The following is a 27,646-nucleotide window of genomic DNA, read 5'->3' as shown; positions in this document are numbered from 1 at the left end:
TAATTTGTCAGGTGAGGAAACTGAGGCCCTGGTCAGGTGAGGAAACTGAGGCTCATGGTCATACAAGTAGTAAGTGGTAGTATTGAGATTTGAACTCAGACTTACTGGCTCCAAATCAAGTGCTCTTTCCATTATACCATCTTGGTAATCCATAGAATAGATTTCTAAGAGCACTTATAGGATGCTTATAATATTTTGGAAATCCATAGTTTGTTGTTTTTTAACAATACAAAATCTTATTTATGGAATTTTGAAGTTAAGCCCATAAAGACAAGGGATGCATATGTGTTTACTGAGGAATCACAATATAATATTTCATGTAATGCAGTTGTATTTTTAAAATTATTGTTTTTCATTGTTTTGATGACAAATTGGAATATTACATTCTGTCAAGTAAACTTGTAACAGTTCTTTCTGTCCATCTCATGACTTTGTGTATTTAGCTAAAGCTGCCTTTTTCTTCTCCCTGCCTCAAGAATTGTACTTCCTTCCCATAATTACGTAATATTTACATGAAGGGAAAAACTCTATGGTAACCCAGTTATGTAACATTTAAAAATATTTTTATTATGAATAACCCACATTCTTAAGTCATCTAGTTTTATTGTCAGATATTCAAACATTTGACCATAGGTTGGTTCCATTTCTGAAAGGGGATGCTTATGATCTTAGTTCCTGAGCTTTTTGCCATTTGAGGATAAAATTTGTTTCATGTTTCTCAGTATCAACTTTGAATTAAGATCTTTCCTGCATCCTTTTGATGGGTAAATTTTTAACTTCTGATGCTGATTGAATAATTTCCATGTTGCTGCATTTTATTGTATGTAGATTGTTGTCTTTAATCTCGTGTATGTTTCTGCATGCACTCATCATTTAGAACCCTAGTTGTTTTTGGCCAGTGGATTTGGTTGCTGCTACCTTAGGAAAAAATATACCAACATAGCCTTTTTAGTACTCTGGGAGTTAAGTAGACTTTTCTTGCTGGTTACATTCATGACATTGAGAAAGTAAAAACATTCTCAGCACCTTTTGGTCATTCCTTTTGAAGCCTAGTAAGTGGCAGCATATTCTCTGTACCTTTTCAGCCCTTTTAGAGTTTTCTAGAATTCTGGACCTGGATTGAACAAGACCCAAGTTCAAATTTTTCTTCTTACACTCTAAGGCTGGGTGACTCTGAGCAAGTCACTTGACCTCTAACTCTCAGTTTCCTCATCTATAAAATGGGGTTAATAATAGACCCTACCTCAGAAGGTTATTATGAGGATCAAATGAAATAATGTGAGTTTATGAATGTAAATGAGAAAGTATAATGCACTTAGTAAACCTTAAAATGCTATATAAATGGGACAGCATAGTGCTTGGCATATGGGAACTGCTTAATAAATGCTTGTTGACTCATTGTTCATTAACTGACGTTAACACTACAGAATGGTAAATGCTATAGATAGCCAAGTTCTGTGTCTGAGATGTTGGTAGGGGAGAATGGTGTTGTCTTCACCCTTTGAGAAGTCCTTTTTTTTTTTTCCTATTTTTCCTTTTCTTCCTTCCTGGTTGAATTGTGTGTATACTGTTTTTCTAGTTCTGTTTTCTTTGTTTCCTTCTTTTAATAATTAATAGTGACTGTACATACTTTTTCCAAAATTTAAAAACTTCTTCTCATTTATAATTTTAACTGTATTATAGTATTGCATTGCATTATATGCCATAGTTTATCCAGCCATTCCTCAAGTTGTAGACAGTTTGTTTTTAGTTCTTTGCAATGAAAATAATGCTCTTATAAATCTTAGAAATTAAATATTTTAGAGCAAGTTGCTTCTCTAACTGGAGATTGGAAAAGAAATATGTTTAAGATCCCTCCACTTCTAAGAATTTATGACTGGCTTTGCTCAAACAAGATAGCTTTATTTTATCATTTCAGTAAAGAGAAATATATTTACAAATGCTCCATTCTAATATATTATTTCTGTTTTTCATTAGGTTTTCCTAATTATACACTATGCGCCACTGGTGAACTCATTAGCCGAAGTCATTCTGAATGGAGATCTGTCCATGTTCTGTTGTAGGTCTGAACAAGATATTCAGAGAAGTTCTGTAAGTCTTTCACTTTCATAATGTACCTTGACTATGTTAATAAAAAAGTACATTGAATTTCTTTGTAAGGTCAAAATTAATATTTTGTTTGTATAATTAAAACTTAAGAGAGGCAGATGGGCTAATGGATCAAGAGCTGGCTTTGGATCTATAACGACCTGGGTTCATATCACCTCAAATTCACACTGGGCAGCTTAAGTTCACTTCAACTTTCAGTGTTCCTGGCAGTGATGCCTCCTGCCTTTATATGAGGAATTTCCTCATCTGAGAGGTCCCTACACTGATGAAACCACATGTGTGGGCACAAAACCAGAAGGCTTCCTCTGAGCAGCTTTCCTGGATCTCCTCAGGTACCAGTTCTCTCTTCTCTTCCTCCTCAAGTTATCTTCATATCAGCTGTATATCCTCAGTAGGATGTTGGGTTTTGGAGAGAAGGAACTGTTTTATTTTTTTTCTCTTTGTTATCTCCATTGCCAATACAATAACTTGTACATAATAGGCTTAATCAATGTTTGTTGAATTTGAAATTAAAAAGTTACATAGTGAATTAGACAGCAGGCCTTAAAGTCAGGAAGATTTGTACTCAAGGCCCACCTCTGACCCATAGTGACTGTGTGACCTTGGGCAAGTCACTTAAACACTTGATGCTCCAGGAATATCTCTAAGACTTTAAATTGCTGAGCAAGGTCTGATCCTTATCGATAGGAGGAACTCCCTAACCAAGAAGTGTCTGATCCCAGTTGGGGACTGAGTTGTCTGAATCTTGAAAAAATTCTACTTAAGTGGACCTGTTGTCCAGGTGACCCACTTACTTTCTTAAAATTAATGCACAGGACATCCTCAAATAACCATATGCTTCATTTAAGTTGTTTTAGAAATAAAAAATGGCATTCCTAGATACAAAGATGATATTTTATTAAATCCATTTTTGTACTGTTGAGGTCTTAGGTTTTTATCATGGTAGAATTGTAAATACTTTTTATGTCTGGAGTGAAGAGGGTTGATTATCAGATGTCAATTTTTAAAAATTATATCTAAACACAATTAACATGTTATCTTGAAATATGTGGCAGACTCAATACAGTAGAGCTTCTTTAGGTCCTAGCTTATCTGAACTGCTGGTATATCTGAATCATGTATTTATGAAGGAAAATATTCAAAATTTCTGATAACTTTTTATAGTTATTCTTTGTAGAATATAGCAAAATCAAATGGTTACAAGAAAAGATTGGTGACCTCTTTCTAGGATAGAGAGAGCACTAAAACCCATGCCATTTAAGAATTATTTAAAGGAGCTGTATGTTTAGCTTGAAGAAAAAAAGTTTCAGGGAATATAATAGCTGTATTTAGGTATTTGAAGAGCTGTGATATGGAAGAGGGATTAGACTTGTTTGGATCAGCTATATATGGAAGAACTAGATGCACTTGAGAGAAGTTTCAGAGAGGTACATAAAAGTTCAATTTTAAGAAAAACTTCTGAAAAATCAAATCTGTTTAAAAGTAAAATGGGCTGCTCACAGAGAGAGGGAGAGCTCTCCATTGCTGAAGGTCTTCAGGTGGAACCTAGATAATCATTCATCAAGGATGCAGTGAAGAAGTTTCTCTTGAGCTACTGATTGGACCTGGAGACATGTGAGCTCCCTTTAAAGCCTGAAAGTCTAGGATTCTTTTTTGTTTCTTGTGGCTTCTTCAGCCGATTGAGGATTAAAGTAATACTTCTTCCTCAGAGTTTAGGGATAAAATAAGTACTCTTATGCAAATGCTTCATGGAGATCTCAAATAATGAATTGAATTGAATTAATAAATAAATACTAAATCCCATGGTACCTAAAGTGACTTTCCGGTGACAAGGTCTAAGAGACACCATTAATACTCTCTCAAAGATTGCATTTATATTCAGTAGCCATTTCAGTGGTTAATTTATAAAATGAAGAAACTCCAAAAGATGTGATATCTTGAAGAATGAACCAAGAAATCACAATAATGTGGTCTGCCTGTTTGCTAATTCAGCAAGGGATAAATGCAGAAAATCATTAGAGGCCTCTACATGTGTGATATATACTTTAGCTAAACTCTCTAGAATGGAGGATCCCAAAAGGAGTGTAATAGAAATATAGCTTTGTTATTCAGATTTTTTTCCATTTAAATAATCTCTTCCTCTTGTACTGTATGTATCAGGACTTGTATTTAACCCCCTGATTGGTATGCGATAAACTGAAAATGAGACTTGAGCTGAATATGAAAAAAATGGTTGTTAGAGTGAAAGTGTCATCTTATCCTGATGTCTGAATTTGAAGTCTTCTGTTGACCACAGTTTAAATTTGGGAAGGGTTCAAGGTAAATGTAGTCTAACTTGTTTGACAATAGTCATGGTAAGGTTACCTTCCTTCCTGAGTGAGAACTGCCTCCTCTTGTTTCCTGTACAAGTCGGATGGGGTTTTATCACACTTGTTTTAAGTGTCTTGGTCTTTTTTAACCTACTTTCTCCTTCCTGTAATATGTAGATAAGTTACTGGTACTGTTTCATGTTACCAGCAGACCTTTCACAAAATAAAACCAAATCGAATGGAGAGAAGTTATTTGAAGAATATGTAATTTAGCATTAAATTCAAATGTAGCACCATAGTAAGATAAGTGTGCAGCTGAAATCTGTATGTTGAAATCTGTTGTTTAGAATTAAGTTTGGGTAACTTTTTCTATTCTAGTTTTCTAGCAAAAACAAAATAGCACTTCTAGTTTAAGGAAATGTAGTACAAGAGCCCTATGCCTGAAACTGTTAGCACTTTGTTACTTTTATGAAATGTACATAGTTTTTGTTGTAGGATTCACAGAACTACTTTTTGTTCACACAGGTTTTCCTCAGTTTTCTTGAGATGTTTTGCCCGTCTTGATTCTGAAAGCTAAATTAGTTTCAATGTACTTTTGTTTTAAACAAGAACTTAAGAGAGGCCTTAAAACACTTTTGGTAGGAGTAAGACTGAGCCCGAATCATGATACTGTATTAGAAGTAGACTATCAGAGCTTGAAAGAATTTGGAAATCTGCTAAACATATAGGCCTTTTCCTTTATCTTAGAGGCAACATGGTTTCCAGGCAAGGAAATAGACTTTGAGTCATGTTCCAAAGCCTGGTTCTACAACTTGGTGATTATGGAAAAATCGCTCTTTCTCCACTTCTGTAGCTGTGAAATGGGCATAATATTCCCCAACATACCATCCCTGGAAGTTGGGGGGATCTGTTAGTTAATATGAAATACAAAAAGGCAGAGCTACACTATACTTCAGGGGCAGAAGCTCGAGGGGTTCATTGAACTGCAACACTGACACGACAGCCAAAATACAGAGGCTAGTGTTCAGATCAAGGATGGCAATAGTCCTCCTTGATTCTGCCCTGGTCAGACCACATACAGAGTACGGAGGTTAGGAAGGGCATTCATAAATAGGAGTGTACCTGGAGGAGGGTGACTGGAATTCAATAGGACCATAGGCTGTGCCTCATAAGAATCAGTTAAAGGGACTACATGTATTTAACCTGGAGCAGAGAAGATTTAGTGGTTTGGGAGAAGGGGACAGTGGCAGAGGGCTAGGGCATAGCAGACATGTGCTAAACACAGATTAATTGACAGGATCAATTGATTGTCTAAGTGTAATGAGTTACAACATTGTGAAAAGTAGACACCTCTAGGAACCTCACCAGCTTATATTTAAGACCTACTTTAATAAACTGGGGGTGGTCACTGCATGATGGGTATCCCAGAGATCTGAAACAACTTCCACTGGTGAATCATTTATCCTCTACTCAAGAAGACTTAATATTACTGATAGTATTATTCTCTGCTACAAAATTCTCACAGGGATGTTCCATGCATAAACAAACTGCTTGCTTTTCTTATATGTTTGCTAATTTAGAATACTAATAATCAACTGGGTTTCTCAGGCATTAATACCCATTGTGAGATGCTATCATCTTGTCTTTATAATATGTATAATTTAAATCAGACATTAAATATTGTCTTTTACATATCAAAGTGCCTTAACTTCAAATCATGATTATAATTTCACCATGTATTCTAAAATAACCCTGACCTCATGTATAAACTAAGAATTAATGATGGTGTTAAGCCACATATCCTTGATTCTGAAAGCAATAATAGGCTTCTGGGAGGTAACTGATAGTGATTGAGGAGAGGGGGAAAGATGTCTATAAATCAGGTTTCCTAATTGGTAGGTTATAAAATGTTCCCACAAAGAATTAGAATTCAATTTGTGTTTTCCATTTTCACATGGTTATTGTGGTTTATCACAGTAATCCTTCAATGGAATTAGAGCTCCATAATGCAGTTATCTCCTGAAGCATTCAGTGTGTTATTCTTGTTAAATAAGAATATTTAATAGAATAAAAGAAAAGTCATAGTGTAAGCTTCTTCAAATTCTGGAATACTGTATTGCCCACACAGTAGGTTTACACTTAGAAAATCCTTAAAGCTATCCTTTTCTTCCTTGAAAATGTCATTGCCTGAGGTCTCTTCCAGAGAATTGACAACTCAGTTGCCATAATGAATGATCAAGTTTTATTAAGGGAGTTGTATATTAAAGAAAGCATGGCCTGAGCAATAGAATGACCAGGGTGGTGAATGCATCCAGTTTGCCCACTGGGGGTGGGAGGATGGGGGCTAACCTCGTAAATTAGATGTCAATTTTATGCTAAGAAGAAAAAGGTTACTAGTGGACAGCATGCTCAGGGCTCAGGAATTCTCAACTGCGAAGCCTTCAGGAATCAGAGGGCTTCACTTAAACAGTGTTGCTTTAGGGGCTGCTATTTCCCAAACTATGTTACCCTAAGAGTTGCTATTCTCTCCCCCAGAAACCAACCTCATCAAAAAGGAAGAAATGCTTCTTCTGTAATGGATATCATAAGCCTTGGAATCAAACCAGAATTTAGATAGATCCTCCCTCAGATACTTATAAGCTTTGTATCTCTGGGCAAGTTATTTTATCTCTCTGGCCTCTGGACATTGTTCAAAATGGGGATAACCACAGCACCTGATTCATAGGTTTTTGTGAGGACCAAATGAGATAACATATGTGTGTGTGTGTGTGTGTGTGTGTGTGTAGTAGTGCTAATTTTCAACTGCTATGTAATTGCTTGTATGTGTTTTTTGGTATAGAGTTGTGATTTTATTAGCATAGGGAACTTCCAGTGAGGAAACTCCCTCTACCAGTGCAGATCCACTCAGTCCACAAGCATTGATTAAATGCCTTCTTTGTGTTAGGCCCTGTTCTAGGCACTGACAAAGAATGGAACTATTCCTTTTCTCTAGGTGCTTAGAAATCATCTGGCCCAACACCCTCATTTTATAGATGAAGGAAACTGAGTCAGAGAGAGGTTAAATTACTTTTTTTTAAATAAGATTGAGCAACATACGTTTATTTTATTTTCCAGTTACATGTAAGGGTAGTTTTCAGCATTCGTTTTCATAAGATTTAGAGTTCCAAATTTTTCTCCCTCCCTCCTTCCCTTTCCTCCCCCCTCCACAAGATTGCAACCAGGTTATATATGTAGAATCCACAAGTGTTCTTTTTATCAGTTCTTTCTATAGGGGTGCATAGTAAGCTTCCTCATTAGTTCCTTGGGATTGTCTTGGATCATTGCACTGCTGAGAGTAGTTAAGTCATTCACAATTGCTCATTGAACAATACTGCTGTCACTATGCACAATGTCTTCCCAGCTCTGCTCACTTCACTATACATTGATGTTCATTAGTCTTTCCAGGTTTTTCAGGAATCATCCTGTTTGTCATTTCCTGTAGCACAAGACCATTCCACTACATATAGCACAGCTCTTTTTAATGTCCATGATGGACATTCCCTTGATTCTCAAGTCTTAGCCTCCACAATTTTTCCCCTTTTTCTCTTTTTCATGATTACAATTGTTAACTATTTCCCTTCCCCATGATATTTATTCTATTATCCATCTTCTTTCATCCTATCACTCTTTTTTGTGTGTGTGTGAGGCAATTGGGGTTAAGTGACTTGCCCAGGGTCACACAGCTAGTAAGTGTTAAGTGTGTGAGGCTGGATTTGAACTCAGGTACTCCTGACTTCAGGGCCGGTGCTCTATCCACTCTGCCACCTAGCTGCCCCATCCTATCACTCTTAAAAAAGGATTTGTTTCTGTCTGTCCCCTCCCCCACTCTGCCCTTCCTTCTTTTGCCCCTCTCTCTTTATCCCTTTCCCTCCTATTTTTTTCCTGCAGGGTTAGAGAGATTACTCCACCCAATTGAGTGTGTACATTATTCCCTCCTTGAGCCAATTCTAATGAGATTGAGGTCTTTGAGCCAATTCTGATGAGTGTTAGGCTCATTTGCTGCCCAGATTAAATAGATTACTCCATCCAATTGGGTGTGTCTGTTAGTCTCTCCTTGAGGCAGCTCTGATGAGTTTAAGTGTAAAATTCATTGACTGCCCTGTTCCTCTCCCATCTCTTCCCCCACTCCATAAGCCTTTTCCTGTTTCTTTCATGTAGGATTTCACCTCTGCCCTTCCCCCTCCCCCAGTGAATTCCTTTCACCCCTCAATTTAACCCTAAAGATGTCATCACCTTGCTAAGTGACACAGTGGACAAAGCATCACCCCTGAACCCAGTGGGATCCCAACAAAAACCCGGCCTCAGACACAAGACAGTCGTCCGCTGTATGACCCCAGGTATGTCCCCCAGCTCCAATTTTTTATGGTTCTCTAGGGTCTTGTATTTGAAAGTCAAATTTGCCATTCAGTTCAGGTCTTTTCATCACAAATATCTGAAAGTCTTCTTTTTCATTAAAGTCCTATTTTTTCTGCCGAAAGATAATGCTGAGTTTTGCTGGGTAGGTGATTCTTGGTTGTAATCCCATTTCCTTTGCCCTGTGGAATATCCTATTCCATGCCCTCCAGTCCTTTAATGTAGAAGCTGCTAGATCTTGTGCTATCCTGACTGTGGCTCCACAGCACTTGAATTCTTTCTTTTTGGCAGCTTGCAATATTTTCTCCTTGACCTGAGAGCTCTGGAATTTGGCTATAATATTCCTAGGAGTTTTCCTTTTGAGATTTCTTTCTGGAGGTTATTGGTGAATTCTTTCAATTTCTATTTTAGCTTCTGCTTCTAGAATTTCAGGGCAATTTTCCCTGACAATTTCTTGGAAGATGATGTGTAAGCTCTTTCTTTGATCATGGTTTTCAGGTAGACCAATACTTTTCAGATTATGTCTCCTGGACCTATTTTCCAGGTCGGCAGTTTTTCCCAGAAGATATTTCACATTGCCCTCTATTTTTTTATTCATTTGGATTTGCTTTATTGTGTCTTGGTTTCTCATAAAGTCACTGGCTTCCATTTGTTCAATCCTCATTCTTAGTCAATTATTTTCATCAGAGAGCTTTTGTACCTCCTTTTCCATTTGGCCAATTTGACTTTTCAGGCTGTTGACTTTTTTCTCATGTCTTTCCTGTATCTCCCTCATTTCTCTTTCCATTTTGTCCTCTACCTCTCTAACTTTATCTTCAAAGTCCTTTTTGGGCCCCTCTATGGCCTGAGACCAATTCATATTTTTCTTGGAAGCTTTAGATATAGGAGCCCTGATGTTGACATCTTCCTCTGAGGGTGCACCTCGATCTTCCTTGTCACTGAAGAAACTTTCTATGGTCCTCACCTTTTTCTGTCTGCTCATCTTGCCTTTCTTTTACTTGCCTTTTAGCTCCTTAAAGCGGGGCACTGTTTCCAGGCTGCAGTATCTCAAGCTTCAGAAGTCCTAGGTGGTATGATTTAAGGAGAATCAGGTTCTTCACTCGCCCGGCCTGTTCCCTGGTCCTTAGATGACCCCAGACCGACTGGGGTCATTAACCAGTTTTGTGTGTTGTGGTTGTTAGCTCCGATGAGCCTGTACCTCTCCCTCACCTGGGCCACTGCTACTCGAGCCTACCACCTGGTTCTCAGCAGGGTTGTAAAATCCAAGTTCTGCCTTAGCACCAGCATAGACCCCTGTAGTCTCTCCCCTGCCTAGGGCTCAGCCTACTCACCAGACTGTGAGCTTAGTTCCAGACGACACTGGCACTTCAGCTGATTCAGAGGCTCTGGGGGTCTCCTTCTCTGGTGTGGCCTTTCTGGGACTGGATCTGTGTCAGGGTGACTGTGGGGTTGGGCTTGACTCCTATATTAGCACAGCAGCTCCCTCCTTCTGACCTTCCAAGCTGTTCTTGGTTAGAAGATGATTTCAGCACATTCTTCTGTGAGTTTTGCTGCTCCGGGCATTTTTCTGTGGCGTTATTTGGATGTTTTTTGGAATGATCGTGTCATTGGTTAAATTACTTTTTAATCAGAATGGTTAAGGAATGTGATTTTGTGGTTAACTGAGTATTCTTAGCATAGTGAATAGAAAAAGTCTTGGCATCACAAAGTCTTGGGTTCAAGTTCTTCCTCTGACACATCCTGCCTTTCTGACCTTGGGCAAGTCACTTAACTTCACAGGGCTCTAGACAGACACTCTTGATCTGTAAATTGAGAAAAGGTGCCAACTTTTATTTGTAGAGGGAGTTTCCTTATCCGGAGTTCTCTATGCCAATGAGAACACAGATCTAGTCCCTATCCTTATTAACTCAGCAAAAATATGTGTGTTCCTTAAAAGGTTACATTCTTGAAGAATTAGAACACAATACAATTCTTAGGAGCAGGATATTTCACCTGGATACCTCAGAAATCTCAGATTTTTCAGTAGATATTCTCCTCTGGAGTAGAAAACAAACCTGCATAACTTGGGAGATAGTCTAAGAATTGCTGTGCCCCCCAAAAAACCCAAAACCTACCACCACTAAACTATTGTTGTCAATTTGGTAATAAGTTTCTCTATATTTAGCTAGCCTGGTCCTCACAAAATAAACACACAAAATATTCAGTAACACTCAGGATGAACTATAGATCTTACTTAACACAGTCAAATTTGCCTTCAAAGGTACTGTTGAGATTTAGTAGAATGAGACCCATGACGGGAGTTTGATTTTAGAAAGGGATATCTAATCCAAAGGAAGCAAGAGGGGTGGGGTAGGGCTAATGTTGTAGATTAAGAAGATATACCAGAAGCTGTTAACAGATTGGTGGACAAAGGGGATAAACACATACTTCTCAAGAGAAAAGTTGAAAACTTAACAACCCTATGAAAGAATGGGCCAAATAAGTAATGATAAGAGAAAGGCAAACTAAAACAACTCCATTGTTGTTATACGTAGCAAATTGGCAAAGATGACAGAAGATGGGAATTATTAATATTGGAGGGACACACAAAAAAACATTGTTGGTGGACCTTTGAGTTGGTCTGACCATCCTGGAAAGTAATTTGGAATTAGGCAGATAAAGCAACAAAAATGTCCCTCTTCCCTTTTACCTAGAGATTCCACTACGAGGCGTATATTCCAAGATGTCATTGACTATAAAAGAAATTATCAATATACACCTAAACATTTATGGCAGCGTTTTTTTTTTGTTGTTTGTTTTATTTTTGTTTTTGTTTTTGTGTGTGTGTGTGTGGCAGCAAAGAACTAAAAACTAAGTAGAAACCCATCAAATAGTTAAACAAGTTGTGGTCCAGAAATGTAATGTAACTGTGCTATAAGAGACAAACATGATGCATACAGAGGCATGAAAATATTTATATGAAACAATGCAAAATAAGTTTAGTAGAGCAAGGAAACAATATAGACAATGATGAAAACAATGTAAATGAAAAACAACCACAAAACAGTTGAAATTGACTGTTGTGAAAATATAAAGCCCTAGGGTGACCAAAAGAAGAGATATGAGAAGACACCACTTCCCCCACTCTCCTGCCGAACTAGGAGTCTATGAGTGTGGAACATTGCATATAATGTCAGATTTTTTTTGATGAGTTGATTCTTTTTGTTGAAATTTTTTTCTTCATCTTTAAAAAAATTCCTTATAATAAAGACATAATTCTAGGAGAGGAGAACACAAGAAAATGTAGGCATTGTTAAAAACAGAAGATAGCAATAAAAACTTCTTTTTTAAACAAACTCCCTTAGCAAAAGTTGAGGAGAATGCTGGAAATTTCTCTCCAAACTGGCAAACATCTCTCTCTGTCCTAATCCCCTTTGTGACGCCTGTAGGAGTCATGGCCAAGACAGTGCTTACCTACCTACACATGTTGTTTCTCTGGTGGAGTGTAAACTGCTTAAAAGCAGCGCTTGTTTCTCTTTTGGCACACTTCCTGGCACACAGTAAGCACTTAAATGCTTGTTGAATGATCTGTTTTGTAATTCTAGAATATACTTAATGTGTGATCTTGTCTATTATAACTATCTGTCAAAGATTTCTCCTCCTGTTACCACTGAAGCCCCATGAAGGCAGATAGCATACATATTTTGTCTATACTTGTCTCTCCCCGACCCCTAGCACGCTGCTTTGTACACAATGTATAATTAAATGTTGAAGGTGTAGACATTCAGATACAGGATTTGGAATTGAAAGGAACTGAAATTTGTGAATGGAAGGGCCAACCAAGGTCCAGAGAAGCACTGTCACTTGCTAAGGTCACTCAGCTTGTGAGTAGAAGAGCCAGATTTTAAATCTACATCAGGTAATTCTTAGTCTAGTGCTCTTTCCATTGTACCATTTTATGTGGATCTTTTTATTTCTTTCTTTCTTATTTTTTTGGGAGGTTTTTTTTTTTGGAGGCAATGAGGGTTAAATGCATTGCCCAGGGTCACACAGCTAGTAAGTGTCAAGTGTCTGAGGCCAGATTTGAATTCAGGTCCTCCTAAATCTAGCTGTCCCCTATTGTCCACTTTGATGTTGTACCCTAAGAACCATGGGACGCTACCATTTGACTTGTAGTTGAAACCTCCAATATGTAATGTCTCTCTTTTTAGAATGTGAGTTTCTTGAGAGCAGACTCTTTTTTCTATTTTTATCCTTGGCACTTAGTACAGTGCTTTGCATATATAGTAAGCACAAAATAAGTCTTTTTTCATTCATATACATTATTGTGGTTATTGTGTATATTCTGGTTTTACTCATTTTATTCTGTCAGTTGACCCAGAGTTTTCCAAGTTTCACTGAATCCTTCATATTTTATTTTATTTTATTTTTGCACTTTGTTTTCGGTTCTTTGCTACAACAAAAAGTACTGCTATAAATGTTTTTATATATCTAACTCCTTTCCCTCTGCCCCTGTAGTTCTTTGGAATATTTGCCTTGTAGTGCTTTATAGGGTCAAAGAGTATGTGTAGTTTTGTACCTTTTGGGTATAGTGCTGGGTTGTTTTGTGGTGATTGCAATGATTCACAACTCCACTAACACTGCATTAGTGTGCCTATTCTTCCACATCCTTTCCAATAACTTGACTTTTTATCATCTTTATCAGTCTGATGGATGAGAAGGTATTCTGCAGAGCTTCTTTAATTTGCCTTTTTATTAGTGATTTGGAGCATTCTTTCATGTGGTAATTGCTTGATTATTTCTTGTTTGGATTTTCAGATAGATGAAAGTTTATTATATTCATATCTTTTCCAGTATAGTACTCGTTGATCTATAACTTACTTCCTTAGAGGAGTGCCATTTTCATGTCAATGGCAGCATCTATTTAGGTTTTGTTTTTCACATTAACTTTAGTTGCATTATCAGATCCCTTTGCTGATATTTTGCAGTCTGGATGTACTTTTGGGCTTTAGTTCAAGAATCACATATTACTTAAGGTTTGGCATACAACATAAGCATACATATTATATATATATTTTTTATTATTATTATTATTCAGTCTTATATATATTTGAGCATTTTATTCTGGAATGAAAACATGCATACTTTTCAGTGATTATATAATGTGCCCGCAATTCATAGTCTGTTGTAAAGCCATTCAAGCCAATACCATTATTTGTATTTTGGTTCATTTTATATTGCTTTGATCATCATTGATTTTGGATATTGTGATAATGTTTGTATACAGCTGAGAACGCAATGTCTTTCCATGTTGTATGTAGATGTCATCATCCAAAGGTCTAAAGAAAATAAACTAGGTAATTGCATAAAAACAAACTTACTGATTTAAAAAGTTTTCCACATTCTTGGTTTATTTAAAATGGACAGGGATTGCTTAGTTTTTGAGGAGGCTAATTGATACAGTGAAGAGAGCACTAGGCCTGGAATCAGGAAGACCTGAGTTTAAATTTAGCTTACCAGGTGTGTGACCCTGTGCCAATCACTAAACTTCTGTTCACCTCAGTTTTATCATCTGTAAGTGAGGATAATAATGGCACTTATCTTCCATTGTTGTTGTGAGGATCAAATGAGATAATACTTATAAAAGCATATAGTATAATGCCTGCACTATATAAATATTAACTAGTATTGTTGTTATTATTCTTGCTATTAATATTTTTGTTGTATTAATTATTCTGCATACTAATCCAAGAATATAAGCCCTAAAGTATTTAATTTCTACAACATGCCCAACACTATACTATATGCATTGAACATTTAAGTTCCTGAATCCTGAACTTTTCTAACTTCCTGTGTTTTGGGAAGGTAAATTTTGAAACTGTTAACTATCCTGTAGTAAGACCTTTATTTATTTACTGTGGGAAGGAAGTAGCTTGTCTGAGAAAATAATATTTCCCTTTAGTTCTCACAAATCTTTAGCATCATTTATAGATTTGTCATCTAACATAAAAGATACTGGTATTCTGAACGCATGGATATTGTTATAAGTACAAATTACATGTACCTTTTTAAGAAAAAAATTATTCTCTTGTGTTGAAGGCCGTTAACTGATCTTAGTAGCCTGTAGGACACCTGTAGTTGTAATTTCTGAGCTAAAGGGGAAAGAGGAGGGAACAGGAGGAGAGGGAAGGGAAGGGAAGGGAAGGGAAGGGAAGGGAAGGGAAGGGAAGGGAAGGGAAGGGAAGGGAAGGGAAGGGAAGGGAAGGGAAGGGAAGGGAAGGGAAGGGAAGGGAATGTGTTTAATGTCTAGAGCTGGAAGAGACCTTTAAAGGTCATCTTGTTCAACTTCCTCATTTTTCCAGATGAGGAAACTGAGGCCCAGAGAGGTTGAATGATGTCAAAGTTCACATATTGAGAGCTAAGAGGGTGTGGGAGAGGGAGCTATGGGAGGTTTGAAGAGGGATGAAAAGGTTTGGAGGAGCCGTTATGGAGAATGGAATAGTGAGTTGATAAGGGAGTCATAGTATGATTGCTTAGCAACAGTGTGGACCTAGTTGAGGTTGTGTAACATTTTAAATTTGTAGTGGATCCAGTCAGAATGGTTGTGTGATTTTCTCATCTTTCATTCAGTAGTACGTGTTGGAGCAAAGGCAGCAAATGGTAGAAGTCATTCAAGACTGAGGTTTGGCAAGGCTTAATTGGCGATATGACAAGGGAGCTAGGTATTCAAGAGAGGACAGTGTAGTGTTGAATTGGTTCACCAAAGGGTCAAGATAGGGAAAAGAGGAGAGAGTGGTTAGTGCAAGGGAGAAGTCTGGGAGAAAATTGAGGGGTCAAAGAATTGGAGGTCCCAGTACAGGATGAAGAGTAGGGTTTTAAATGGGAAGGCAGAGGGTGAGGCTAAAATTGGTGAATAAGGGGATTTTGAAATTCTTGAACATGGAGGTGGTACATTTGTGGATGATGGTAAGATCAAGAGTGTGACCATCTCTGTGTGGCTTATTCCCGGTCATTTATACACCTTTGTCTGTTAACATGTTATGTATTTTCTTTTTAAGAACAAAGGTTGAAAAAAACATAACTTTTGTCTGTTAACAATTTGGTTGAACTTGATTAAATAAGGTAAATTAACCTCCTGAGCACGGTTATTTTACTGTTACCCTTGTAATATTTAGGTTTTTGTAGTATGGGACATTATTTAAATAGTCAGCATGAATGTATTATGTGCCCACTATGTACCAAGCATTGTGTTAGGCCCTGGAGGTACAAATTCAAAAATAAAAATCCTGGCCCCCAAGGAGCTCATATTCTGTTGGGGAAGACGATGTACGCATGCATTTACATACGTAGAAAGTAAATACAAAATAATTGGGGGGGGGTGGACATTAATAACTGAGGGGGAGAGTGATAGACCCAGAAATGATTCCTAAAGAAGGTGATACTTGAGTTGAAATTTGGAAGAAATTAGAGATTCTGAGACAAAGGTGAGTTGGGAGAACATTTCACCCAGACATGTGCAACAGCATAAAGATGGAAACAGCAAGAAGGCCAGTTTGCCTGAACTGTAGACTGCAAGCAGGAGTAATATATAATAAGACAAATATACTTACACTTGAAGGGCTTTAAATACCAAATAAAGATCTTTGTTCTTGATCCTAGAGATACTAGAGTATATTAAGGGGAAGGCAAGGAAGGTGACATGGTCAAATATGTTCTTTAAGGACATCACTTTGGCATCTTTGTGGAGAAGGGAGAGCCAAGCTGACTGATTAAGAGGTTGTTGTAACAGGTCAGGAGATGAAGGCCTGAATTTGGTTGGTTGCTGGGTGAGTAGATAGAAGGGGACATATGCAGGAGATACTGATATCCTGGGTTAAGTTAAATCTGAAACAAAATATAACTTCTCTGCTTTTAAGATTGGTGTCATAATGGAAGATTATTAATCCTACCTCTAACCCTCTATTAAGAGTTAAAGTCGATTCAACTTTTCCATGATAATTATGTTTTAAAAGTTTAAAACACTTAAATACTGATTTCTAGATAAAACTTGTTGTTTAGGAAAAGAAATAGAATAGTGACATCAAGTCCATGTTTGAGTTTCAAGTAGTACAGTCTGGTACTTTAGTGCATAGAGTCAAACTTAAATAGAAATGATCTTTCCTACCACATAATAACTCAGAAAACCACAAATGAACATTATCTATGTTGTATCATATTTTAATTTATTTTTTTATTTTATTTATTTTGTTAACCACTTCCCAAGTCTGATTTAGCAGTATTGGCCACTGCCCAGAGTTTGACATGTTTGCTGGAATCTATGTGTGATCTTCTTGATCCCAAGCAGCCACTGGTAACTTGGGTAGAACAATGGTAGGAGCTGGGAAAACTTAAGCTTGAATCCTGACTCAGATATTTACTAGCTTTCTGACCCCAAATAAGTCACTGATTTTCTCACAACCTGTTTCCCTATCTACAAAATGAGGATGGTGATAGCACCTGCTTCACAGGGTTGTTAAGAAGATCTAGTAAAATAATATATATAAAGCATTTTGCAAACCATAAAGTGTTATTTAAATGTTAGCTTTTTAAAATTATTTATGTGGTTACTCCTTACCACCTTCCTAGTGTTGTGGTTCTAAACTTCTCCATGATTACTCACACCATGAGACCCTTGTCCAACTCCTCCTACAGAATTTCCACAGAGGGGCTAACCAGAATGTGAGTACCTTTCTCTAGGTTTCCAGATATTAAGTACCAAGATATCAGAACTATCTATTAGTTATCCCTCACTCTAGCCATACAAAAGACCCATCCCCTTTTCTAGTCATATATCTTTTTGATAACTTTTATGTACCTTTTGCACACAAATCATTAATGTTAACATATTTCACCCTTTGCATGATACATAAGTACTTTATTATATGGTCTCTATTTAAATGATGAAAATATACATATTATGCTATAGCATTTATATTATCATCGAGTTTATAGTAATGTTATTTACAGACGGAATCTTCTAAATTAGTCCCTATGAATTTCATGGCCCATAATGTGTAATCCGGTATCCTGTTATAGAAGCTATACATGTATTCTTAAACATGGTTTTGGAATTATTTTTATTTCATTGTTATCTTATCTAAAACTAACTTGTATTCCACTGGAAATAAGTATTGAAATAAACTGTTTTGAAGATCTATTCTTGTCTCTTCTACTTGTTTTTAGGCAAGTAAACAAAAAGTCTTTCTTTTATTTTTCCAGTTAAAAGAAAGATGGTGCATTGGTCTAAGTTTTACTAAAACAAAACTGTAAATCAGATATTGATAGATGATTCCTGTCCTCCCAAAATATGTTTTTGTGATCAGTATTCTTTTGATAGTTGGAAGCTAGTATAATATATAGCTTTGTGTATAGGTCATTTTTCAACTAGGGATTATGTGAATAGTAGAACAGTAGAATGTATAATTTAAAATGGGTAAATAAAATGCATAATTGGTTTTGGATTTTTAGGATCAAAGGGGTTTGGGAGTTGGAATGGATTTGATAACATATTTAACTTCCTAAATGTATTTTACTTTAGTCTATCTTAAAAATCATATTTCTTATACATATTCATATTTTTGATAGATTAAAAAGGCCTTAAAATAGATTTACAGAACATCCTGGTGATGAAAACTTTGTTGTTGATAATTCATGTGAGGGTAAACTGGAAATTGTAATTTATTGTACTGGTTTGATTCACCAAGGTAAAGTGATGAATTTAATTTAAAATTTTTTAAATTTTATTTTATTGGGGGGGGGGCAGGGCAATGAGGGTTGAGTGAAGCCCAGGGTCACAGAGCTAGTAAGTGTCAAATGTCCGAGGCTGGATTTGAACTCAGGTCTTCCTGAATCCAGGGCTGGTGCTTTATCCACTGCACCAGCTAGCTGCCCAAAGGGATGATTTTAGAAAACCATATGTACACATTTGCTATTCTGGAGAATCTTTGCATGTGGATAAAAGTTTCTGTATAGCAGAGTAGAGTAAAGTGAGTCTTCACATGTCTTAAGATGTGTCCTCTGTGCTTGACTCTTCTAGGCAAAGTCCAGCATTAGGTGTTTCATTAAACCAACTGAGTCACTGGAAAGATCTCTTGAAATAAATAAGCAGAAGGGAAAGAAAAGACAGCAGAAGAGACCTAACTATAAAAATGTTGGTGAGGAAGAAGAGGAGGAGAAAGGCCCTGAAGAAACTCAGGAAGATGCTGATAAGACTAAAGGTATAGAAGGTAGTTCAAAAGGCATCAAGACAAGTGGGGAGAGTGAAGGTGAGTAAATCGATGAATTAACAAATATGCTGACTGATATTTATTTAGAAATACTGTTTTTGTCAAAATAAGTTTCTTGTTTGTAGTATATTGTTTATATTTTAAATTCATTTATAATTTTTTTACCCTGTTTTATGTAAAACATAAAAAATGTCCATTTCAAAAAACTTTATAACTGGATTTTTAAAAAAAATTATTTTTTCACCTATCTTAAGGAAACTTTATGTTGTATTTTTTGTAAAATAAATACAATCTTTTTGCATATTCAGATTTTCAGTTAGGAAATGTGTTTATAGTAAGGTGTACCAATACTATATATACATTTGTTTAATTAGTAGAATCTTAAATTCCTTTTTCCTTTTGATGATTCTTGGTTTATTTTTTTACTTCCCACCCATTCAGAAAGTAGTATTTGTGGAAAACATTGCTTATAAAATGTTGTATGATTCCTTCTGTTGTGTCATAAGCATATATGCTTTTAGATCTTGCAGAATATTAGAGTTGGAAGGAACCTCAGAGTTGATCTGGTCCAAACCATACCTGCCCGAGAATGACTTCTACATTTCCCAAAAGACTATTCTTTCCAAGTGGTGATGATGGTAGTAGTGGTGATTCTTTGCAGTTAAGATCAAACCAGAGGTCTTATGACAGATGGGGGAGTCCAGTTTTTAGAAGCCTTAGGTAGTCTCCTGTTCCATGGGGCTGGAGCATTACATTCTTACAGCTGTCTTCTTGTATTGATACACCATTAGGGGATGCTCTTCAGCCAGCTATTTCAGTGCTCTGTCAGGGTAGTCATTATATTTCCCACAGGATCTAGAACAGTAAATCAGAGTTAGAAAATGCACCTCTCCCCAGCCAAGACTCCATCTTCCTTCTGTTAGGATTTTCTTGGATCTTGCCATTTTATAATGTATTTAGTGATTACATTTTCATAGGTATTTGAAAAATGTTTCATTGATGAATTGGTTATATTGTGTTGAGGCTTTTAAGAAAAATCACACAAAGCTTAACAATGCATCTTTTTAGAGCAAGATATAAATTGGACATTTTTGTTCAAAGGAGGAGGTGACATGTCCTTGGGTTTTCTTTTTGATAAATCTTTGCAAAATTCTGTGAAGTTGGCTTTTGGGAGAAATGAAGAAACAGAAAGATAGAGAGGAATGTACAGAGGAAAGACATATTTTAAGTATCTATTCTTTTTTAAACTGGATAAAATTTCGTTACTTCAATAATAGGTTAGCCTGTATAGTGAATGTTTCAGAGAAAGTATTCCTCTCCTTTGCTCTTTTGTGTGTGTGGGGGGGGGGGGGGGGAGGCAATTGGGGTTAAGTGACTTGCCGAGGGTCACACAGCTAGTAAGTGTTAAGCGTCTGAGGCCGGATTTGAACTCAGGTCCTCCTGAATCCAGGGCTGGTGCTCTATCCACTGCGCCATCTAGCTGCCCCTCCTTTGCTCTTTTAAAAAAGATGTTCTACATACTCTACTCATGTCCATTTCTTCTGGGAAAATGTAACGTCTTGGAACCCTTTGAAGGGATAATCATTAATATTGCAGTGGCTATGACTAACTGTGGTATGGACAGAGCATTATAGGGTTTGCTATGGAATCAAAATCGAGTCAGTCAGCATTCCTAGGCCATCCCAAAACACACAAGTTGAAATCAAGAACTTAGGCCACTGTTAAGACAGTGGTTCTGCTCAGGTTATTTGAATTAGTGGGAGGACTTGGAACTAGAGGAAACCTTTTCCCTGAAGAACTCCGTGTCCTGTGCACCAATCAACCCTGGTTTGGAGGATGATGGTTACATACATGGGCAATGGGCATTTTCATAAACCTCTTAAAATAGTATTTAGAAAGCTGTTAATTCTCTACCAGGATGAGCAGGGCATGAGTTTCCCACTAGTGGCTTTGCTTGTACAGCTGATACTTATTTCTTAGCTCATACAGACATAACTTTCATTGACCCTGTCAGCATTTTTTGCTCCCTTACATTTTCTTTAACAAGTTAGTCATTCCTAAATATGATATACATGTCATCTTCCTATGTAACTGGCCTTAAATAAACATGATGATCATGCACCCATTGTGCAAAGAAAATTGTGACTTGGCAGAGATGATTACATTCTTAAACTTTTTGTTTTCCGTTTTCAAGTAATGAGGGAGGGATCTGAGTATGTTTCTCTTTTAGGCTGCATCTATATTAGGGTGAGTTTAATCCATGTGACTTGGAAGAAAATTTGTACTCCAGCTGAATAAATAGAACTTTGCAGAAGATTTAAAGGCTCTTTGTTTACCTGTCAGAATAAGCTGCTAGTGTTAAGTCCTACAGTGTTTCACATTCTTCCTACTTCTGGGAAATAGTGATCAGATGGTCTCAGAGCTAGAGATGTTTTAGTCACTTGTTGAGCAGATAGGCAAGAACAAAGAAAATTTGATGCCTCCCTCAACATATTCCTCAAAAAATCCCTCAAAGTAGAATGATTTGGTGGAATTTCACCCTTTCTGATGGAAGCCCTTAGTTCAGTTATGGCTTATGTGGGTAACTTCACAGATTAAATCTGGAAGGGACCTTAGCGATCATATAGACCAACCCTTTTAATTTTCTAGGAAAGGAAACTAAATTACTTGCACAAAGTCACATAGGTAATAAGTAGATTATTTAATAAATTATTTAATAAATAGACAATTTGATTAGTAATAATAAGTAGATAATGTAGATGAGCTAGAATTTGAACCTAGGTTCTTCTACTCCAAAACCTCATTACCACTCCATTCTACTACTTGTCTAAAGGCTAACTCTGGCCTATTACTGAATTTGATCATATTTATAAAAAACATAGACCTTTTGTAAAATTTTGTAAAATCATATTTTTAGTGCCTACAGACTTGTTGAATTCTAGTATATTAAGGTTGGTTGGGCTGTCCTTGTGTTGAGAGATTGATAGCCAACAACCAATTTTTAATCATTTGTGGTTTTTATTTGTTGCTCTTTTACTTTTATTTGGCCTGCAATTTATTTTCCCCTTTAGGTCAGTGACTTATGAAAAAATGGTAATTGGTTAAAAAGTATGTTTCCATAAGCATTTGTTGGAAGGCCCTGTACTAGACATTGTAAGGGATTCAAAGCAGTATAAACCTTGCTGTCTGCTGCTAGTGTTTATCCTTTTGCAAAATCTTTTTTTTTAAATCATAAAAGTATTTTATTGCTTTCTAGTTACAGTTTTCAACATTTGTTTTTATAAAATTTCTAGTTCCAAATTTTTCTCCCTTCCTCCTGTCCCTTTCCTCTCCCCAAGACAACAAAGCAATCTGATATAGGTTATATATATACAATCACATTAAACATATTTCTGCATTAGTCATGCTGTGAAAGAAGAATCAGAACAAAAGGGAAAAACCTTAAAAAAAAAAAAGTAGAAATAGTATGGTTCAATCTGAATCTAGATTCCACAGTTCTTTTTTTCTGAATTTGGAGAGCATTTTCCCACATGAGTCCTTTGGAATTATCTTGGACCATTGTATTGCTGAGAAGAGTCAAGTCTATCACAGTTTTGCAAAATCTTTTAAACTTTATGTAATTTAAATTGTCTATTTTATCTTTTATTGTCATCATTCTCTCTTTTGTGATTAGGAATTCTTTCCCTAGGGGCAGCTAGGTGGCCCAGTAGATAGAGCACTGGCCTTGGATTCAGGAGGACCTGAGTTCAAATGCAGCCTCAGACACTTGACACTTAATAGCTGTGTGACCCTGGGCAAGTCACTTAACCCTCATTGCCCCACAATATATACATACACACACATACACATACACACACATATATATATATGGCTGTGTCCATTTGGAGTTCATTATGGTATAAGATTATTTGTCTAAACCTAGTTTTTACAAGGTAAAATAGAAGACATAATTCTTTGTTATGTTTCTAGCAATGTACAGAAAAGCAAAGTGGGTTATAAGATATGAGATCTGATGTATCAGAGTCATTGTAGTGCAGCAAAAGGATTTGGACTCAGTAGACTTGGGTTCAGTTCCTAGCTCTGTTACTTAATAGATTTGTAGTCTTGGGGAAGTCATCTTATCTCTCTTGGCCTCAGTCACACAATCTGTATAATGAAGGAGTTGTACTATTTGTACTTTAAGGTCCTTTGAAGGTCCCACCTCTAAGCCTATGAATGATTTCTAGTCTTGACTTAGTTATAGATTCATTATGTTATTTAAGTCAAATCCCTTAAGATCTCTGGACCCCAGTTGCCTCATCTGCAAATTTTGGTGTTAGGAGAGGGTGGTAATACTCTCCCAAGGTGTGCCATAAAAAGCCAAAGTTATAGTGTTACCATATTTACTTGCATATTCTCCTTTTATTCTCATTGCCACCACCTCTTGATATTTGTACATACAGTGCATTTAATTTTTCCTAATTTTCTTAATATTTTCTCCCCTTTTATCTTATTTCTATCCTGGCAGGTTGACTAGGCATCAGGGGACTGATTTAACTTAGTTAGAAATATTAGCTCCCCTTTACCCCCCCCCCCCCCAAAGTAAAAAGAGATTATCAAAGGTGAATGATTTTAACCAGTACCTACTTATGTATGTAAAATGCTTGGCAGGGAGGGAGTACCTGGTGCAGATGTTAGGAGAGGAGGATACAAAGATAAAAAGGGAGTATTTCCTGCCCCCAAGGCATTTCTTTTGGAGGGGACAGTTAAGCTTCCAGATGCTGCCACTGGGGTCTGTTTACATCATCAATTTTGTGACAGCCCACTTGCAACTTCACTTACATTTACCCACAAAAATAGACTAATGGAATAGGGGGTTTATGTGTGTAAACACATGGATTGCATGGCGCGTAGTCATGAGGCAAAACATTATCCTGATCTTATTTAACTGCATCATCTGAACTTGTATAACTAAAATAATTAACAATTAGATTGGCCTAATGTTGTACCACCCATCCTTAAACCTTCACATTAAGGCCTAGAAAAAGAGCTACATGGGATACATTGGTTGGCATGAAAAAAAGTTTTTATAAGCCTTTAGCCATCCATTTTTAAACCTTTAAAGAAATTCAGAGTACACCTAATTTTGTAGACACTGGATATTTAAAAAAAAAAAAAAGTTCTGTAATGGAATCAAATAACTGAAGAAATGATAATCTCTTTTCTAGAAGGTTAACTTTTCTATATATAAAGTGTAGTTTGGCTTTTCAGTTCAGTTTCTAGTCTGCATGTTCAGTCTTTATTAGATAATTTTGGTAAATGTATTAACAGAAAAAGTAGTTCTGAACAATGGGAATAAACTAACTTTTTGCTTAGAAGACTTTAGCGAGTTCTGTTTATTTGCTTATGGAAATAATTGACATTCCACATCTTCATTTTAAAGTTACCTTTTATGTACAGTTTGCCCACTGTAGCTCAAATTAGAGCAGGGATTCTTAAATTTTTTTATGTGTCAGGGACTCTTTTGGCAGCCTGCTGAAGCCTATGGACCTCTGCAGCTAGGTGGCACAATGGATAAAGCACCGGCCCTGGATTTAGGAGGACCTGGCCTCAGACAGTTGACACTTACTAGCTTTGTGACCCTGGGCAAGTCACTTAACCCCCATTGCCCCACAAAACAAAACCAAAAAAACCCAATTATGTAAAAATACAGTTATAAAATATATTTTTGAAAAACTTTTTAGATTTAAAACTCCTGAATTAGAGGAACTGAAAAACAGCCTGTAAGATAAACAGCTTCCACCTTCTTGCTTTACTCATTAGTATGTCCTGAATTAAAGACATGATTGATGTGCAGCAAAATTTCTAGTTTTTCTACCAAAGAGCAGGAAATTCCTTCTTAGGCCCTGCAAAGGTGATTATCTTTACATTATCATATTGCCTTACCTTGGACTAGATCAGACCATAAAATAGAGATGAATATGAGTTTTCTTGATAGGGATATGTCTGTGTTTGGCAGGAAAGTCCAGTGTGGAATTTAATGGTCTTCTCTATTGATATGAAATAGCCAGCTACATTTGTCAGCGCCCCTTTTCTCTGTCCACCAAACCAGTTGTGGTCATGTTCTAATCATTTCGTTGTGGGTGTGATAAGGGAAGAACATTTTAAAACACTTGTGGAAAGAATTGGGAATGATAATTTTTCAGTCTTGAAGGAAGGTTGACACATATAGTATGTTTATTTTTATTTTTTTTGGAAGAGGGGATATTTCTTTTAGTAAGTAACTTCCCAATAAATTATTCAGAATTCATCCTTCTTCTCTTCAAACACAATACAAAAAGAAAATATGTATATATGTAGGGAAGAAGGAACTCAGTACCCAAACACACAAAAAACCCACCTGTATGTGATGTGTACTTCAAGTGCTTTTGCCTCTTGAATTGTTCACAGTGAACCAGTGAGTGTCTTTTCCTGGTTTTCTGGGAACCTAAAAATGTTTTTTTTTTTTTTCACAGCATGTTAGCCTTTATTTGGGGGCCTTTTAAAAAAATCCTCTTCATCTTGTATTATTAATTACTCAATTCAACACATAACAAACATGTTGTAACATTTTTTATTCTTTATTATGATTGATGGGAAATGAGTTAATGGTAACAAAGGGTAAAATCCTTAGTTTTTCAGCCAAAAGAGATTTAGTTTCATTTCACAAATAGTAAGCAAATTAAAATGTATATTATTCTTGTAAAGTAGTAAATTAGAGCAAGTTTCAAAACAATTAATGAAATGGAGATATTAGAAATTCAGTCGCTTTACTAAAGTAACATTTCAGAATCGTTAGGTTCATAATTGGAGCATGACCCATTTGGGTTCTTTACTCTTCTCCCCAGCCGACATTACCTAGTACTTCACTCAGTAATCTAGAACTAGACTGTTTTTCTCCACCAACAACAGTCATCTTGACAACAGACAGAGATTTGCACATCCCACATCTTTTAAAGTCATGTAGAAATGGATTCAGCCTGTGGTTTAATGTAAAGCAGGCAGTCATTGTCATGGATTCTGTTAAGTGGAATCCAAAGCAATTATTGGTAGCACACAACTTCTTTCTACCATATGCACTACTTTCTTTTTCCTTCCTTTCTTTTCTCATTTGTCTCTGGTTAAGTCTGTTGATTAAAGCACTGCAAATGAATCCAAAATCATGTTTCAGTCTCATGTGTGACAGTGAATTTTTCTTGTTCCATGGCCACATACTAGGTTTCTAACTCTGACCATCTGTATTAGAGATGTGTGCTGTTGATCATCAGAGGGACCTTGGTATATGAATAAATAAAATACATTCTTAAACATCTGAGATAATATTGCTCCTTCAGATGATATAGATCTTAACTTATCCATGCCTGCTCATTCTGTGTGACACTTGACCATATCCTCCTATAAGTTCTCCACATTCTTATTGATAGATAAGGCAAATGATTTCCAAACCTTCAGATGAAACCTTAATCCTCTCCTGAGTTCCTATTCCACATCTTCAACTGCCTATTGATATCTCCACTTTGATGTCTCATAGGCATCACTGACTCAGTATGTCTGAAATAGAATGTGTTAACCCAGATTGTGAATCATCCTTGACTTGTCAATCTCACTCATCTTCATTTCCAGTCATTTGCCAAGTATTGTTGATTATAGTTCCACTACTCTTGCTTCTGTTCCCTTCTTTGTATTCCCCTAGCTTCCACCTTAATCCAGGCTTCTATTACCTTTATTCTTACCTTTATTTTTGTAATATCCTCCTAATAGATCTCCATTCTTCTAGTCTCTTTTAGTCTGTACTCCATATTCCACACAGTTGTGCCTGACTGATATAACTTATACAATTTCAGATGATATAGTTAAATGGATTGAGGTGATGGTAGGAAAACAGATCACTTAAGGTGGAAAACTAGGATAATGAGTAGTTTGGAGGAGCTTGAAATTCAATGTCATTTGAATTTGATGCATAGGTGACAGGAAATTAATGGAGAAATTGGAATGGAGAGAGTTTGAAAACACAGTAATATTCTGTTCCATCTATATATCATAATTTGTTCAGCCATTTCCCAATTAATAAGTACCGTTTTTAGTTTAAGCAAGTTGTTCTACAATAAAGGAGGATTTGTCCTGTCCTTGAAAAGCCCTGAGAACTTTGTCTTTGTCTTTGCCAATAAGAAAGCCTCCGGGGACAGGTGGCTCTAGTAGTTTAGTTGACTTTGGGTTAGGGGCAGAATAGCCTTGGGAACTCCACATAAAATATGACTGTCTGGGGCAGAATAGCCTTGGGAACTCCACATAAAATATGAATGTCAGGGGCAGCTAGGTGGTGCAGTGGATAAAGCACCAACCCTGGATTCAGGAGGACCTGAGTTCAAAGCCGGCCTCAGACACTTGATACTTACTAGCTGTGTGACCCTGGGCAAGTCACTTAACCCTAATTGCCTCACCAAAAAAAAAAAAAGACTGTCAGAGGTCTTTGTGCCTATTAGCTCCTAAACTGGATTAATCTTCAGGGATAGGTAAGAAGCCTAGCTAGCCAGAGAATTTACTCGGTGTCGTTTGCCTTATAATGAAATGTAC

The 27,646-nt window shown here is 36.6% G+C and overlaps 1 protein-coding gene across 7 annotated transcripts in view; it reads left to right on the top strand.

The window, feature by feature from the left end:
• CLEC16A (C-type lectin domain containing 16A) overlaps positions 1-27,646 on the top strand; it is a 235,123-nt gene that overhangs the window by 29,838 nt on the left and 177,639 nt on the right. For all 7 annotated transcript variants that reach the window (XM_043972793.1, XM_043972785.1, XM_043972809.1 and 4 more), the window contains exons 9-10: positions 1,978-2,091; positions 18,865-19,093. In XM_043972793.1, the coding sequence (XP_043828728.1) occupies positions 1,978-2,091; positions 18,865-19,093 (343 nt within the window). The remainder of the gene's footprint in view (positions 1-1,977; positions 2,092-18,864; positions 19,094-27,646) is intronic.

This window comes from Dromiciops gliroides, chromosome 1 (assembly GCF_019393635.1).
Source record: "Dromiciops gliroides isolate mDroGli1 chromosome 1, mDroGli1.pri, whole genome shotgun sequence".
Classification (NCBI taxonomy): Eukaryota; Metazoa; Chordata; class Mammalia; order Microbiotheria; family Microbiotheriidae; genus Dromiciops; species Dromiciops gliroides.
The sequence above is the reverse complement of the archived record's forward strand: the minus strand, read 5'-3'. Positions and strand labels throughout refer to the sequence as shown.